This window comes from Polypterus senegalus, chromosome 12 (assembly GCF_016835505.1).
Source record: "Polypterus senegalus isolate Bchr_013 chromosome 12, ASM1683550v1, whole genome shotgun sequence".
NCBI lineage: Eukaryota > Metazoa > Chordata > Cladistia > Polypteriformes > Polypteridae > Polypterus > Polypterus senegalus.
Window position 1 is genome coordinate 155,163,297 of NC_053165.1, and position 16,237 is coordinate 155,179,533.

The following is a 16,237-nucleotide window of genomic DNA, read 5'->3' on the forward strand; positions in this document are numbered from 1 at the left end:
AGGACCTTGATGATTTATAAGTCGCAGAATTCATTTTATAGAGGTCTTAGCAAGTCGGAAGTGTATGCCCATGACTGGCCGTCGTGTAATGTGACATACCCAGTGACTCAGTCCAACTAGTCTGTGACTAGGTCTGAGTGTTGAAGAGCTAACAACCAATGGCTGCTTGGCCAGAAGTACAATGCCTATGATGGAGCTACAAGGAGACTGCAGCTGATCTCGCTGTACCTATAAGACCTTCGCATGGGCACCAGTTCTGTAAGGCAGCACGTTATTGGCGGTCAGGAAAAAAAAAAAGGGTAAAACTTGCAATGGTCTGGAAATGTGAAGCTGTGCTGGAAAGTCATCATGCAGTCTAATAATTTGACATCCCTAGCGATTCCTAGGGTTTTAAAATTGACATAGTCAGGTAATGAGATCAGTTACGTCAACAGTCATCAAGTTTAACATCCCCTCCAACTAGTAGTTGGGTATTGTGACGTTGGTTTCACGTTCTTTTCTTTTTACAACATGGGAGTAGCCTTTACGGTTATTTCTTTTTCACACACACACACATTGACACAGCCCATCTGACTACAACTTACACCTAGTAAACACAGAAGTACACTCTCTCTTATGACCCCATGTTTCTGTTAATGCTTTTTGGGACCACTTTCTGCCTTCTTTCTTTAATACTGGGACTTGCCTTCCATCTTTACTTGCCCTGTTTGAACTGCGGTTTATTAAAATTCTTTATACTGCTTGCCTATTTCTAAGAGTCTACGCTCTTTTCTTTTTATGAGGAGAAAGCAAATTTGTGGGCTGCTTTAGTATATAAATGAAAAATCCAGTGAGAATGTCAAATGGATAATGAGGCAGGTATAAATGTGTCTTTCAGAAATGATCACCAACGCTACCTAAACATTTCTGATTACAGATTGTGGCGCACGGCCGGGGACACCCCTTCGGTATATGTTCAAGGGGAGCAGCCGCCATGGACTTTGCAATACCTCCCCCTGAACGCTAGATGGCAGCCTCCCTGGGCTGGAGCGGTGCCTCGGTTTCCCACAGGGCTCCATGTGAATTGGAGTTGGGTGCAGCCCTGTTGGGTCCCACAGGCGCCGCCAGGGAGTGCTGCAGCTGGGACTCTTGAGCCTTTGACGGCAGGGTTTTTGCCACACCCGGAAGTACAGCTGGAACTCGGCAGTCAAGAACCTGGAGCATTTCCGGGTGGACTATAAAATGGGCCAGCAGCCACCACTCGAGGAGTCGGGAGAAGAAGGAGGACTACGCTTGCCGGGAGGAGTGGTGGTGCAAAGAAGAGTGTGTTGTGGTGATTTTATTTTGGGGTGCTTGGGACACTGTGGGACACGGGGAAGACAAAATAAAAGTTCTTTTGGTTTTATTTGTGCCTCCGGTGTCGGTCTGTGTGGGGTGGGGTGCATATATAGCGCCTTTGTAACAAGATACATTTTGTTTTTTCTCTCCTCCCGGCCATCTTACCTTATCAACGGACTCATCTTTAGAGACTTACAATATGAAATTGATTGTACATAAGGACGTTACTCTTCCACTCATGATTAGAAGATCGTATGGATTTTTTTTCTTTGTTTACTTATTCATTATTTTTACCTAATCTTTTTTATTTCTCCATTTCTTGCAACTTTCTCTGTAACATCTTGTAAAGCACCTTGAGTTACAGTCTCTGTTTGAAATTGTGCTAAAGAAACAAATGTTGATGTTGTAATTCTATTTTATCTCAGACTAGAAATAATATAAATTTCTCCACTCTGTTTAATCTAAATCTGTGTGTGTGTGTGTGAACTGAAAATACATCATTTGTAACATCAACTTTACACAAATGCTTTATGCCGTTTTTGGACTTACCTTCCATTCGCCGTCCTTTTTAACACTTTTTATTACACCGTTTAAAATCTCTGGTGGGAGGAAAAAAAGAAGAAAAAACCATTTAGTCTCTCATTACGTTGATTGAGCCTCTCCTCTGCAGCCATCTATTCAGTTTAATGGCTGCTATCGGACTGATTGCTGATCTAAAGTGTCTTCTTCTCCTTTCTGCAGGTTTGTACTTTGTTTTCCACAAGTTACCTACCATCTCATTCATTTACGTTTGTACAGTCCTAGTCCCATCTCTTATTTCCACTACCGATAATATCCATCATATTAAAATCCTTATAAGAGTTACTTATTTATACATATTACAGTTTGATTACTGCAGTACACTGTAGTTTATTGCCTGGTTCTCTAAGAAAGCAGGTCTTTTATGCTAAACATTTATTTCCCTATAACATGAATAAAACACAAAGCATTTTCCATAGCTCCTTTCTATACATTACTAGCTGTCCCCCGCGGCTCCGCACACGTAGCAGTGAAACAGAACAAACTTTAAAAATCAAAAAATTTTTTAAAAGATTTAATTGGTATTGAGAAGAATTTATATTGATAGCTTTCATATACGAGGGCCTCTTAATATACAATATATTTGGTTTTGCTATCAGGGGTGAGGACAGATTGGTTTCTTGGGAAACTAACTCAGGAGAAAGCAACAAAGCTGACCATGCGAGAAGCCCGGTGAGCTAAGATCAACCCCTGCCAACTCGAGTGTCTGTCCCTGGGCCTTGTTCATCGACACTGCAAAGCAAAGCTTCACCGGGAACTGTAATCTCTTGAATTGAAAGGGCAGGTCCATCGCAATTATAGGAACGCGTGGGATGAAAATCCTCTCGCCAATGCCACATGAGACTGACTTGAATGGAGGCTGGCGCGTGAGTAAGGAGGGCCCTGTCCACTTCCTCCTCCCCCCGGCCTGCAGTCTCTCTCTCGGATTCACACGAATAAATCGATCCTGCAAGTGAACCCTGGTACATAGCGCAATGAGAGAAGTCACAAAATCAACCGGAATGTTCAAGCAAACTATAGAAAAAAACCCAATCTAAATCCGTTAAGTAGTTCTCTTGTGAAAAGCTGACAGACAGACACAGACGTTGGATTTTAGATCTCTGTTATTAAAAAAAAATTAAGAAATAAGGCTTGGAAGGAGAGAAAATGTGATTTTCTCTAAGACACTAACGTCCAGTGAGACAAAAGGACAGCTGCTGTACAGGCTTTTAAATGATCAACGCACAGCGCGACAAGCAGAACACGCAGCACACCAGCAGCAGCAGACAGCCAGCCAGCAGCTGATTCAGCAACATCTCATCAGCATGCGTTCAACCCCCCCCTTCATAACCCGATGGGCAGAGACATGAAGTGGCTGACACGTAGCATGCCCCAGGTGGGGTGGCGAAGCGAGACATACACATTATATATATATATATATATATATATATATATATATCTATCTTCTTATACAGTATAATACGCTACTGTGGCTGTTCGTTTGTCTGTTCAGGATTTTAAATCACCTGTAGCTCGCAGACCGTTTCACCTATTGACTTGAAATTTGGTACACATATACTACATGACCTCTACTACTGCGCTTTCGGGGTGATGATTTTTATTACTCTTTTTATTTTTATTTTGTTGTAGAATCAACTCTAGGCAGCACGCAGCAGGGTGGCCATGTGGCGCATGCATATGGGTGCCGTTCTCATTCCCCACCACCTTTGCTAATCACTCTTGAGGCAGAATGAAGACTAAGTGCCAGCTTAAGTAAAAAATTAAAGAAAACGTACTAAGTAATTGCAACACAAACACTTACTTAATCAGTTTTAATGCAAAAAGAGAAGTAGTGGGCCGCTAGAGTGGAGAAAAGAAAAGCTGCTCAGGAAGCAGCAAGCGCATCAACCTCTGAGCAAACGAATGATAAACTTACAGAGAAAGAGTCTGAAAACTATGAACGCTCAAGTCAAGGGTACTCACCGCATGTTATCTTGCAGTACGCCGTTACTGGTATATATATATATATATATATATATATATATATATATATATATATATATTTTATATATATATATATACACTCACCTAAAAGATTATTAGGAACACCATACTAATACGTGTTTGACCCCTTTCGCCTTCAAAACTGCCTTAATTCTACGTGGCATTGATTCAACAAGGTGCTGAAAGCATTCTTTAGAAATGTTGGCCCATATTGATAGGATAGCATCTTGCAGTTGATGGAGATTTGTGGGATGCACATCCAGGGCACGAAGCTCCCGTTCCACCACATCCCAAAGATGCTCTATTGGGTTGAGATCTGGTGACTGTGGGGGCCATTTTAGTACAGTGAACTCATTGTCATGTTCAAGAAACCAATTTGAAATGATTCGAGCTTTGTGACATGGTGCATTATCCTGCTGGAAGTAGCCATCAGAGGATGGGTACATGGTGGTCATGAAGGGATGGACATGGTCAGAAACAATGCTCAGGTAGCCCGTGGCATTTAAACGATGCCCAATTGGCACTAAGGGGCCTAAAGTGTGCCAAGAAAACATCCCCACACCATTACACCACCACCACCAGCCTGCACAGTGGTAACAAGGCATGATGGATCCATGTTCTCATTCTGTTTACGCCAAATTCTGACTCTACCATTTGAATGTCTCAACAGAAATCGAGACTCATCAGACCAGGCAACATTTTTCCAGTCTTCAACTGTCCAATTTTGGTGAGCTCGTGCAAATTGTAGCCTCTTTTTCCTATTTGTAGTGGAGATGAGTGGTACCCGGTGGGGTCTTCTGCTGTTGTAGCCCATCCACCTCAAGGCTGTGCGTGTTGTGGCTTCACAAATGCTTTGCTACATATCTCAATTGTAACGAGTGGTTATTTCAGTCAAAGTTGCTCTTCTATCAGCTTGAATCAGTCAGCCCATTCTCCTCTGACCTCTAGCATTAACAAGGCATTTTCGCCCACAGGACTGCCGCATACTGGATGTTTTCCCTTTTCACACCATTCTTTGTAAACCCTAGAAATGGTTGTGTGTGAAAATTCCAGTGACTGAGCAGATTGTGAAATACTCAGACCGGCCCGTCTGGCACCAACAACCATGCCACGCTCAAAATTGCTTAAATCACCTTTCTTTCCCATTCTGACATTCAGTTTGGAGTTCAGGAGATTGTCTTGACCAGGACCACACCGCTAAATGCATTGAAGCAACTGCCATGTGATTGGTTGATTAGATAATTGCATTAATGAGAAATTGAACAGGTGTTCCTAATAATCCTTTAGGTGAGTGTATATATATATATATATATATATATATATATATATATATATATATATATATATATATATATATATATATATATATATAGAGATAGTATATAGAGTCGGGAAGAGGCAGCACGAAGGACAAAGGAGGTGTGGAGGCGGCCCGAAGAAGGCATTTGTGGCCAGGACTGAGTGATTGTTGGGGTAACTGTGCACTAAATGGACTGGGTCTGAGTGACCGTATTATTGTAAATAAACGTGTGGTGGTGATTAAGAACATGTCCGCCTGTCTGTGTCCGGGTCGGCTCCAATATATATATATATATATATATATATATATATATATATATATATATATATATATATATATATATATATACCTCTCAAGTCCTACAAATCAGCCTGGCTGCTCTTCTCTGGACTTTTCTCTAATAAATCAAATAAAAGACAAATGCCCATAATGTACATTTGAAATGTAACAAATCTCAGCTGACCTCATCATCATCGGTACATATTGCATTTATTTAAAGTACAAGTAACCACTTGATTTGAAACATCTAACGAGGGAAAAGACGGTTCAAGGAAAATTACATTTTTGGACAGAAATGCAAAATGACAGAAGCAGATAAAGAGGTTTCATTACAAGTCATAATAGCCATCAATAAAACAAGCTGCAACAGTAACCACAAAGAGAGAATGTTTTAAAATATGAAACGGCAATCAAGAGATGTGTTGGCAATGAATATGAAACTTAATTTTTTTTTGAAGGTTTGATCTTCTTATGCAACAGGCAAAGAATGTCTCACCTCCTACTAATGCGGAGTTTGTGTGCAACACTAAAACCTAAAGGAGATACGGCACTGTATTTATCGCCCTTTTTTATGTTATCACACAAAAATGCAGAGTAATGTAAAAAGGTACACAAGTGTGTATGCTTTCTTCTACTGCTGACAAAGCAGAGTTATTGAGAAATGATCAGATTCTGGAATATCTGCCACCTAAATCGGCCTGTCAGGCAATTTGCACTGTTATGCCTAAGGCTTGCATTATTCTTTAATCTACAAGCAGAGAAGAAGACATTCATTTCAACACTCTTTGGTACAGCACAACTTACAAACTACTAAAACGCTGCATTATTCACAAATTGGGCCTATTGATATTAGTTTCAATAGATTTTAAAACATGAATCACACAAGAAGTATGGAAATTACACCTTTTAAGCAGGGCTAAGCTCAGAGAAGCAAATTAAGGTGTAATTGCAAAGCACCATTGACAGAAAATGACGCAAGTTAAATAGGACTTATTTCAGACGTTTCCCATCCATGGCTTCTTTAGTTTTTTTTGTGCAAAGCCTCTAAACAGAAGAAAAACAACATTTTAAATAGAAATGTATTTGCACCCAAGGGGAAATTTGCCCTTTTACAGAAACTCTTCAAATAAATAAATAATACATAAATAGATAAATAAATACAGTATATACACAAACACACGTGGTACCGTCTGAACACACACCAGAATGGCTAAAAAGGAAGAAAATTTTTAAAAGAATGAAAATGTCTGACTTGGCAGTCCCAGTGAGGCACTATACAGGTGTACTGCTATTGGTATATTTTATATATAAACACACTTTTTAAAAATCACACTTCTATTAAGTTAAAAAGTGTACTAGATAGTAAAAAAATAAGTTTCTCATACATCACACGTAAAATAAATGGTGGCCGTTTTTGCTAAGATTTCATTGATTGATCAAAAGCACCCAGGCTTTTTTTTTTAAAAGTATTTTATATATATATATATAAATACTTTTTAAAAAGTAGCCTGGCTGCTCTTCTCTGGACTTTTCTCTAATAAAGGGCAAATATATATATATATATATATATATATATATATATATATATATATATATATATATATATATATATATATATATATAATTTTCAACTTTTAATCTTGGATTTGTTTTAGTATCATTTTGTAATCAATATTTTATCACTTCCTTTAATATTGCTATCCATTACTAGCACCATCTATTGGTGAAATCTTGAACTATTCTTCATATGAAAATTTCATTTCTTAATTAACATGGATTAATTGATCAATTAGTGAAACTGATTATTGGTTCGTGTTGTCGCAGATGGCTTTGTGCAACCTGGCCGAGACGCCCCAGAGGACCGGAGGAGGGTTTATGCCTCCCCCAGACCATGTGGGGGTGACTGCCCTGGTGCCTTTGGGGGCCACGGGTAAAAAGCTTTGAAGCTCAAGCCTGTAGGGGCCCCATGGTCACCGCCAGGGGGCACCCCAATGACTTTGGAACCTTGGACCTCAGCACTTCTGCCACACCCGGAAGTCCTGGGGGGTATTGGAGACACCCAGAGTGCTTCCGGTTGCACAGCTGGGACTTCCACTACACTGGGGAGTGCCGGCAGAAGACTGTCGGGAGGCACCTGAGGCACATCCGGGTGACTATAAAAGGGGCCGTTCGTTGGCTTGAGTTGGGAGTGGAGGACGGAGTTCGGGAGGAGAGGCAAGGAGGCGGCCTGAAGACTTGGCCTGCACGTTGGGGTTTTGTGTGCTTCTCAGTATTGTAAATAAACGTGTTGTGGGTGAACCAGTGATGTCCGTCTGTCTGTGTCTGGGCCGGCTTCCACAGTGTATTGTCATCGGAAGTGAGTGTGTAAAATTTCAAATCATTTGGACAATAGGAAGTGGGTTAAATATCGATTACAAGATTTGCACCAGACAACAAACAGGTGAAGTTAAAAGAAGCATGGTAAGCGTCACATTTCTTTACGCACTTCTGCTGAATGATTTGTAAGGTGGAAGTCCTTAGTGTTGGTGTATCACAGAGAAGATGTGCAGTGTTCTTTATAAGGGCACTCAGTGTTGCTTTAATTCTCTCCTTTGCTAAGACCTCCAGGGGGGTTCGTAACGAGTCTTACAACAGACCCTGCCCTTTCAATGATTTTTTTGATTTGGTGGGCCTCTCTTGAAGTGATGTGAGCGGCCCAGCACACCACAGCATAGAAAATCTCACTGGCCATCACAGAGACGTAGAACACATGAAGGATGTCCTTACCCACATTCAACTTAACACGTTCAAGTGTGAGACTGACGAAGAGCAAGATCATTAAAATGTGGAGACCCGAGTATCACGTCTGAACTTCCATTTCAGAACACAAACACTGACCATGAGTTTCTAAATTATGACAAGTCAGTGGTTATCCAGTTTAGCCCTGGGGGGCCCTGTGGTTGTAGGTTTTCATCCCAACCGTTTTCCTCTTTTAAATCGGCCTCCTATGTTTATTAAGGAAGGTGCTACTTCCCAGTTTGTGTTTTCCTTCTTTTTTAATCCAACCAGAAGTTACAAACTGATTATGATACATTTTTTCTGAAAGAAATAGAAATTCAGATGCAGAATTCTTTCTTGATTTTAGTATTTTGTTCTTTTGGATTTTCCTGTTATTTATGAATCTGTCTCTATATCTATTCTAATAAAAGGCAAAGCCCTCACTGACTGACTCACTGATCACTAATTCTCCAACTTCCTGTGTAGGTAGAAGGCTGAAATTTGGCAGGCTCATTCCTTACAGCTTACCTACAAAAGTTAAGCAGGTTTCATTTCGAAATTCTATGCGTAACGGTCATAACTGGAACCTACTTACGTACATATATACAGCCATAGCCTGCAGCTCGGTCGCCGTGTGAGGCGGAGTGGAGTCCCCATTCACCACGCCTCCCACGTAATTAAGTGCCTGCCCATAATAAGGCCGTCCATCAGCAGCAATCCAATAGACACGCTGCCGCTAAATATTCGCTGGTGAAGGACTGTGCTTATGCAAATGAAGATGAGATGGTCAGGAATAGAATAGTGTTTAGCACAAACTCAGCAAAAGTTCAAGAGAAACTTTTAAGTGCCGGGTCTGAGCTATCATTAAATAAAGCCGTGGACATCGCAAGATCACACGAGATAGCACAAGCACAGCTGAGAACCTTCGATGCATGTACTCTGAGCGGCTCACGTGAACGGACTGAACGTAGTACGCAGAGAACAAGCAAGAGCTCCAAAGAGCACTGAACAAAAAACGCATTACACAATTGAGACGGCAGCAAAAGAATATGAAGCGAGTGACACATACACACATATTCATAAGTTCAGCTACTGCGGAAACAAAGCACACAGTGGAAAAAGTCAATGTCCAGCTAAAGGAAGACAGTGTAAAAAATGTGGTAAATTGAACCACTTCGCTAAAGTTTGCAGAACTGGGAAAGGTAAACTCATGCATGCAGTGTGTGATGTCTCAGATAAAGAGGAAGACAAGTTGTTTATTGATCAGTAAGAAAGGAACAACCCTCCGACGCTGAAGAAGCCTTTGTAGACTTATCCATAGGAAAGCAAGGTGTAAAGCTTAAGTTTAAATTACGTTCACAGACACACTGCTGCTAAATATTCGCAGGCAAATCCACAACTTAATACCTGGAATGCCTGTTAAACATCTTAGATTCACGAGTACCGATTTGGGTAGTGATCACTTCGATGAATGAAACCGGTTATCTTTACAATGGTTGACAACTAAGATGAGATGGTCAGGGATAGACTAGACAAACACGGAATGTAACTTGAACACAATACATCCTCCAAATACGAACCTGATTGAAAGAAACAATGATAATCAAATCCTTGATGACAGCAACACTCATAACAGTCACAAAACAATTACATTGACAATCATGTTACGTTATTTTTAAAATATTTCCTTTTCTTTTTCATAACTTCTTTAACACACTACTTCTCCGCTGCGAGTATTTTGCTAGTATCTATACTAATAAAAGGCAAAGCCCTCGCTGACTGACTGACTCATCACTAATTCTCCAACTTCCCATGTAGTGTAGAAAGCTGAAATTTGGCAGGCTTATTCCTTACAGCTTACTTACAAAAGTAAAGCAGGTTTCATTTCGAAATTCTACACGCAACGGTCATAACGGTCGACAACGTCCGCAATGTTGAACTTTCTTATTTATGGCCCCATCTTCACGAAATTTGGTAGGCGGCTTCCCTGTGCTAATCTAAACCGATGTACATACTTATTTCGATGGTATGACGCCACTGTCGGCCGCCATATTGAACTTTCCAACGTCACTAATTTTCCAACTTCCCGTGTAGGTAGAAGGCTGACCCTATCTTCACGAAATTTGGTAGGTGGCTTCCCTGCACTAACCAAAACCGATGTACGTACTTATTTCGGTGGTATGACGGCACTGTCGGCTGCCATATTGAACTTTCCAACGTCACTAATTCTCCAACTTCCCATGTAGGTAGAAGGCTGAAATTTGGTACTTATTTCGGTGGTATGATGCCACTGTCGGCCACCATATTAAACTTTTCAACGGTCTTTGTTACTTATGGGCCCATCTTCAAGAAATTTGGTATGTGGGTTCCCAACGCAAACTGAATCCTACTTACGTACATATACAGTATACGTCCATAGCCTGCAGCTCGGTCACCGTGTGAGGCGGCGTTGGATCCCCCATCCCAACGCCTCCCACGTTGTTGGCTGCCTGCCTATATAAGGCCGTCCGTCGCTCCAGTCTCTATATTCCCATCCACGGGATTCATGTCTCCATGATAACTACAGCCTTTTTATTTAATCCACAGCTTCTCCGCTGTTTTATTGTTCGTTTATTATGATTATAGTTATTGTGTAGGTACTTTAGACTTACTTTACATTGTTCAGGTACCCATTTCCTTTATCATTCCAACTGTACCCCCATTAACATGTCTATTGAGGTGATCACCATCGATCAAAGAACTGTCACTTACCGAGTGGTTTCCATGCCCGGAGATGGCACCTATCTTTTCCATTCTCTTTGTTACATATTGCATGGCCATATCAGGCTCACTCTTGATATCCGGAGGAACATTGTGTCTTATGTATTGAGTGACTGGGACAGGTTCAAGGTGTGGACTGATGACAGTACAGGAGATAATTATACTACACAGGAGCACTAGAAGAGTGAAGTGCTTAAGCCCTTCACCTATGGATCTGCATGTGAGTTGATGGCTGCCGCTGAATTGTTCGGTTGTCGCTTTCAAGTGTACCGAAATGGCCAAATATTTTACACCTTTGGACAACCGCCAATGCCTCTTAAACATCTTAGATTCACAGGTGACGATTTCAGTAGTGGTCACTTCGATGTTTATGATTGTTTAAACTGTTAAAAGCTGGATGCGAAGTTATCGATGAAACTGGTTGTATACTTACAACGCTTGACAGATGCCGAATGTCTCAACTCATCCAGCGTCTGTTCAAATTGGTCTACGTCTCGCCACGTGTTGCAGCGCACCTCGTCTCCGCTTACCTAGCAATACCTGTTTGTTCAACAAACATCATCATCTACAGATTGTATAGAAGTAACGTTTGACATTTTTGAGAGAGAGAGATCGTAGCTCCATGTGTTTTAGAGGGTAGCTACCGATTGCCAGAGATATCACGGCCATGTGCTTTTCTCCCCAAACAGGGAACGCTCTCCCGTCAGAGCTGAACACGGTCAGAAACACTGCCAACATTTATTGATTTTTAAAGTTCGTCCTGTTTCATTACTACGTGGGCACAGCTAATGTGCAATAATAAGCACACAAGTGGGCAACACAAAGACAACTACCCTTTATCAGTCCGTGTCACTCTGCTCTGTCCCTAATCTCCATTCTTCAGATGCAATCAAAAGAGCAAACGCCACAGAAAACAAAATGTCAAAAGCTGACGCAAAAACAACTTTAAAAAAATAGATATTTCTTTTGCATGCAAATCTAATAATGACCAAAAATGATGCAAAACAGCGAATTATAAGTCCTGCTAATTACACAGTGACATCAATTACAGATCAAAATGAGTCACCGATTCAGAAACTGTTTGGAAGAAAGGCCTGCAGCCATGACTGAACCCGAGAGGTCAGCTTTACACGGCTTAAAAATAAATATAAAAACACAAAATCTAACACATTAAAAGGTCAAACGTTTGTTAAACTTTGTCTTCTAAAATTAAAAAAAAATATATATATCCTAGAGGTTCATGTAATCCATCTTTACACACATTAGCTCAGTTTGGAACATTTGCATATTTTCTGCACTACTCATTCACATATTCTTTATTTTAATAATATTTCCAATATCTATCTAGCATTTCCGTTGGAAGTATGTGCCGATACCGGGTTACCACAGCCACCACATGATGAACCACCTGGATTGGGACCCTAGTGCAGCGGGTGACACCTCAGCACCAGTGTGAGGTTTTGGACGGTGGCTGGAGTGCCAACCCTGCCACCAGGCCCCAATTTTCCCTGCACGTTGGAGGACCTGCTTGCAGGGCTGGATGCAAATTAATGCCATACTCAGGACAGAGCGATTGTAGTTTAAGGGCCAACTGAGCAGAGCCACTTCTGCCATTTACGGCCCTACTGTGCTGCAAAAGGCTTTCAGCTGAGAGCTCACCCAAATGTGGAAGTGAACGCTTGGCAATGGCCTGAGGGCCTTCACACAGTTTGGGGGTGGAGATAAAGCCGTGCCACTGTGACTTCCTGCTACTGCCATGCAACCACAAAGCACAATTCTACATACTGTACAGATGAGGCCTTTAATATCACGAGTATATAAGAAAGATTCAGGAACTGAACAAGTTTAGAGTAGTTTATAATGGTGCAATGATGATTTGATCCCCTGAGAGGCAGAGAAGTGTCTGCTGACTACAGTAAGTTAGACTGATTATTGGGACCAAGGATGCGACCTGAGCTGTGAGAGAGCAGTGCTGACCACTGGGACACCGAAGCACAAAGACTGAAAGACGCAGATGGAACGATAACCACAAACAAAATACAACATGGCCACAAACTAAGCATATAAATATTACATAGTTTACTGTCAAATAATGAACAGAGTACACGACACGTGTTTCACCCTTATTTTGGCTAATCAGGCGTACACACTCCACTGCACCACTCGCGGGAATCAAACCTCGGACGTCAGCGTCAGAGACGAAGACCCTTTAAGCTGCGCCACGGCGTGTGGTTCATTTATTTGACAGCCTGGAGATCGTAGTAATTACATTTATAGCATCCGCAGTCCGAGTCTCGATCTGATTAAATAAGGGCGAAACACGTGTCGTGTACTCTTTGCATTATTTTACAGTAAACTATGTAACAATCTGTTATCGGTTTTTGGGACTGAGAGGGCACAAGGCGGATGTTTGCTGACTGGCAGACCAACCACGTGTTATCTGGTAGGTAATCACCCATACAATTAGATCAAGACTCAGACTGCGGATGCTATGAATATACAGCCAAACGAAAAAGTTTGGGAACCCCTCTTAATTCTTTGGATTTTTGTTTATCATGGCTGAGCTTTCAAAGTAGCAACTTCCTTGTAATATATGACATGCCTTGTGGAGACAGTAGGATTTCAGCAGTGACATTAAGTTTATTGGATCAACAGAAAATATGCAATATGCATTATAACAAAATTAAACAGGTGCATAAATGTGGGCACCCCAACAGAGATATGACATCAATACTTAGTTAAGCCTCCTTTTGCTAATATAACAGCCTCTAGACGCCTCCTATAGCCTTTGATGAGTGTCTGGATTCTGGTATTTCTGACCATTCTTCCATACAAAATCTCTCCAGTTCAGTTCAATTTGATGGCTGCCGAGAATGGACAGCCTGCTTCAAATCATCCCATAGACGACCAAGTCAAGGGACTGTGATGGCCATTCCAGAACATTGTACTTCTCCCTCTGCATGAATGCCTTTGTAGATTTTGAACTGTGTTTTGGGTCCTTGTCTTGTTGGAATATCCAACCACTGCGGAATTTCAACTTTGTGACTGATCCTTGAACATTATCCTGAAGAATTTGTTGATATTGGGTTGAATTCATTAACCCTCGACTTTAACAAGGGCCCCAGTCCCTGAACTAGCCACATGGCCACACAGCATGATGGAACCTCCACCAAATTTGACAGTAGGTAGCAGGTGTTTTTCTTGGAATGCGGTCTTCTTCTTCTGCATATATATATATATATATATATATATATATATATATATATATATATATATATATATATATATATATTTTTTTTTTAACAAAACTTAGTTTTCTAATTTCTATATTGTTCCCAAAACACAGAACTTGGGAAATAACATACCAGTTAATGAGCCCAGGAGTCCAATTAAAAACAGAAGCTGGTTGGAACAAAAACCTGCAGGCAGCCACAGTGTGCCCCCAGGACCGAGGTTGGGAAACACTGACCTAGTCCACGCGTGCCATCCTTTATGACAGGTACTGTGGCTAGTATTTATATACTGAAATATATTCATGCAGTTGTAAGAAAATGGAAGCTCCAGCTCTGCATTTTCTTGCAGAATGAAAACAGAAACCATTTACAGGCTGATGAGAAGACAAGTGTCAAATTACATGGCCAGGGCTCAGGTAAACATCCTGGAAAAACTATGGCTACTGCACAGCCTCCAAAGGTCCCTTTGGTTTTTAAATTTATTAAAATTGGTGGACAAGTGATTTCTGGAAATTTCGTTGAATCCTAGCACGAGGCTGGTTCTCCTGGCCTTTGTTAGAATATGTGTTCATGTTCGAGCTGTGCTTGTTCAAGTGATTCTGGGGGAAGCCTTTTAAACCCCGCCCTCCCCTGCATTTTTAAAAAGTAAAAATGTATGATAGGATGATAAGCCACAACAGTCTTTGGAACCAGCTGTACCACATGCAGTCTTACAGTTTTCATCATTTTGTACTTACTGTCCACTGACCATCGATGGTGTAGCTGTGGAGAGGGTGAGTAGCACCAAGTTCCTGGGGACGTACATCTCCGAGGACCTCCCCTGGTCAGATAACACCACGTCACTGGCCAAGAAAGCTTAAACCTGCCTCTACTTCCTACGCAAACTGAAGAAAGCACAAGTTTCACCCCCCATCATGTCTTCTTTCTACTGGAGCACATTCGAGAGCATCCTCACTAGCTGCATCCCTGTGTGGTATGGAGGTTGCACTGCCTCCTGTAGGAAGTCCCTGCAACGCATAGTGGATGCAGCCAGCAAGATTATTGCTGCCCCACTGCCCTCCATCAAGGACATTTTTTCCACACCCATCAGCACTGCTGTGGACTCTTCCCACCTCTTTCATTCCCTCTTCAGCCTCCTCCCCTCAGGGAAAAGTTACCGGAGCCTCCGTGCCCACTCCACGAGGCTGTCAAACAGCTTCATCCACCAAGCTGTCAGGATGTTGAACTCTGTCCACTATCTTCCTCCCTTGCCCCTGGACCGTAACAAGAGTCACTACCTACCCCAAGTACCCTACCTCAGCTAGTATTATATAAAGACTCAATATTACATCTGCTGCCGTCTGTCTTTTTGAACATCTCATAAGCTACTCTATAATGCACCTTCTGACTTTTTACTGTAAATGGCTTTTGCACTACTGATTATTGCACATTGCACTTAGGTTTACTTTAAGAGCTCTAAATTTATTTATGTTATATACTTTTTATATTTTATTGTACTACGAAGATGAGAAACAGTACAGTAATCCCTCCTCGATCGCGGGGGTTGCGTTCCAGAACCCCCCGCGATAGATAAAAGTTAGCGAAGTAGAAACCATATGTTTGTATAGTTATTTTTATATATTTTAAGGCCTTATAAACTCTCCCACACTGTTAACATTATTAGAGCCCTCTAGACATGAAAGAACACCCTTTAGTCAAACGTTTAAACTGTGCTCCATGCCAAGACAGAGATGACAGTTCTTTCTCACAATTAAAACACTGAAAACATATCTTCTCTTCAAAGGAGCGCCGTCAGAGAGACAGAGCGAGATAAAACCAAACAATCAAAAAATCAATACGTGCTTTTAAGTATGCCGAAGCACCGTGATAAAGCGGCATTTTGTAGAGGAGCGTCCGTATCCTCTAGGCAAACAGCCCCTCTGTTCACACCCCCCCAGTCAGGCAGAGAGAGAGTGAGAGAGACAGAAAAAAGCAAACAATCAAGCACCGCGCGGAAAGCACATCGTATATCATTGGGGAGTTTTAGTTA

The 16,237-nt window shown here is 41.4% G+C and overlaps 1 protein-coding gene across 1 annotated transcript in view; it reads right to left on the reverse strand.

Annotated features, from left to right (window-relative positions):
* stxbp2 (syntaxin binding protein 2) overlaps positions 1-16,237 on the reverse strand; it is an 80,949-nt gene that overhangs the window by 49,827 nt on the left and 14,885 nt on the right. The window contains exon 2 of the mRNA XM_039770381.1: positions 1,867-1,916. Within this exon, the coding sequence (XP_039626315.1) occupies positions 1,867-1,916 (50 nt within the window). The remainder of the gene's footprint in view (positions 1-1,866; positions 1,917-16,237) is intronic.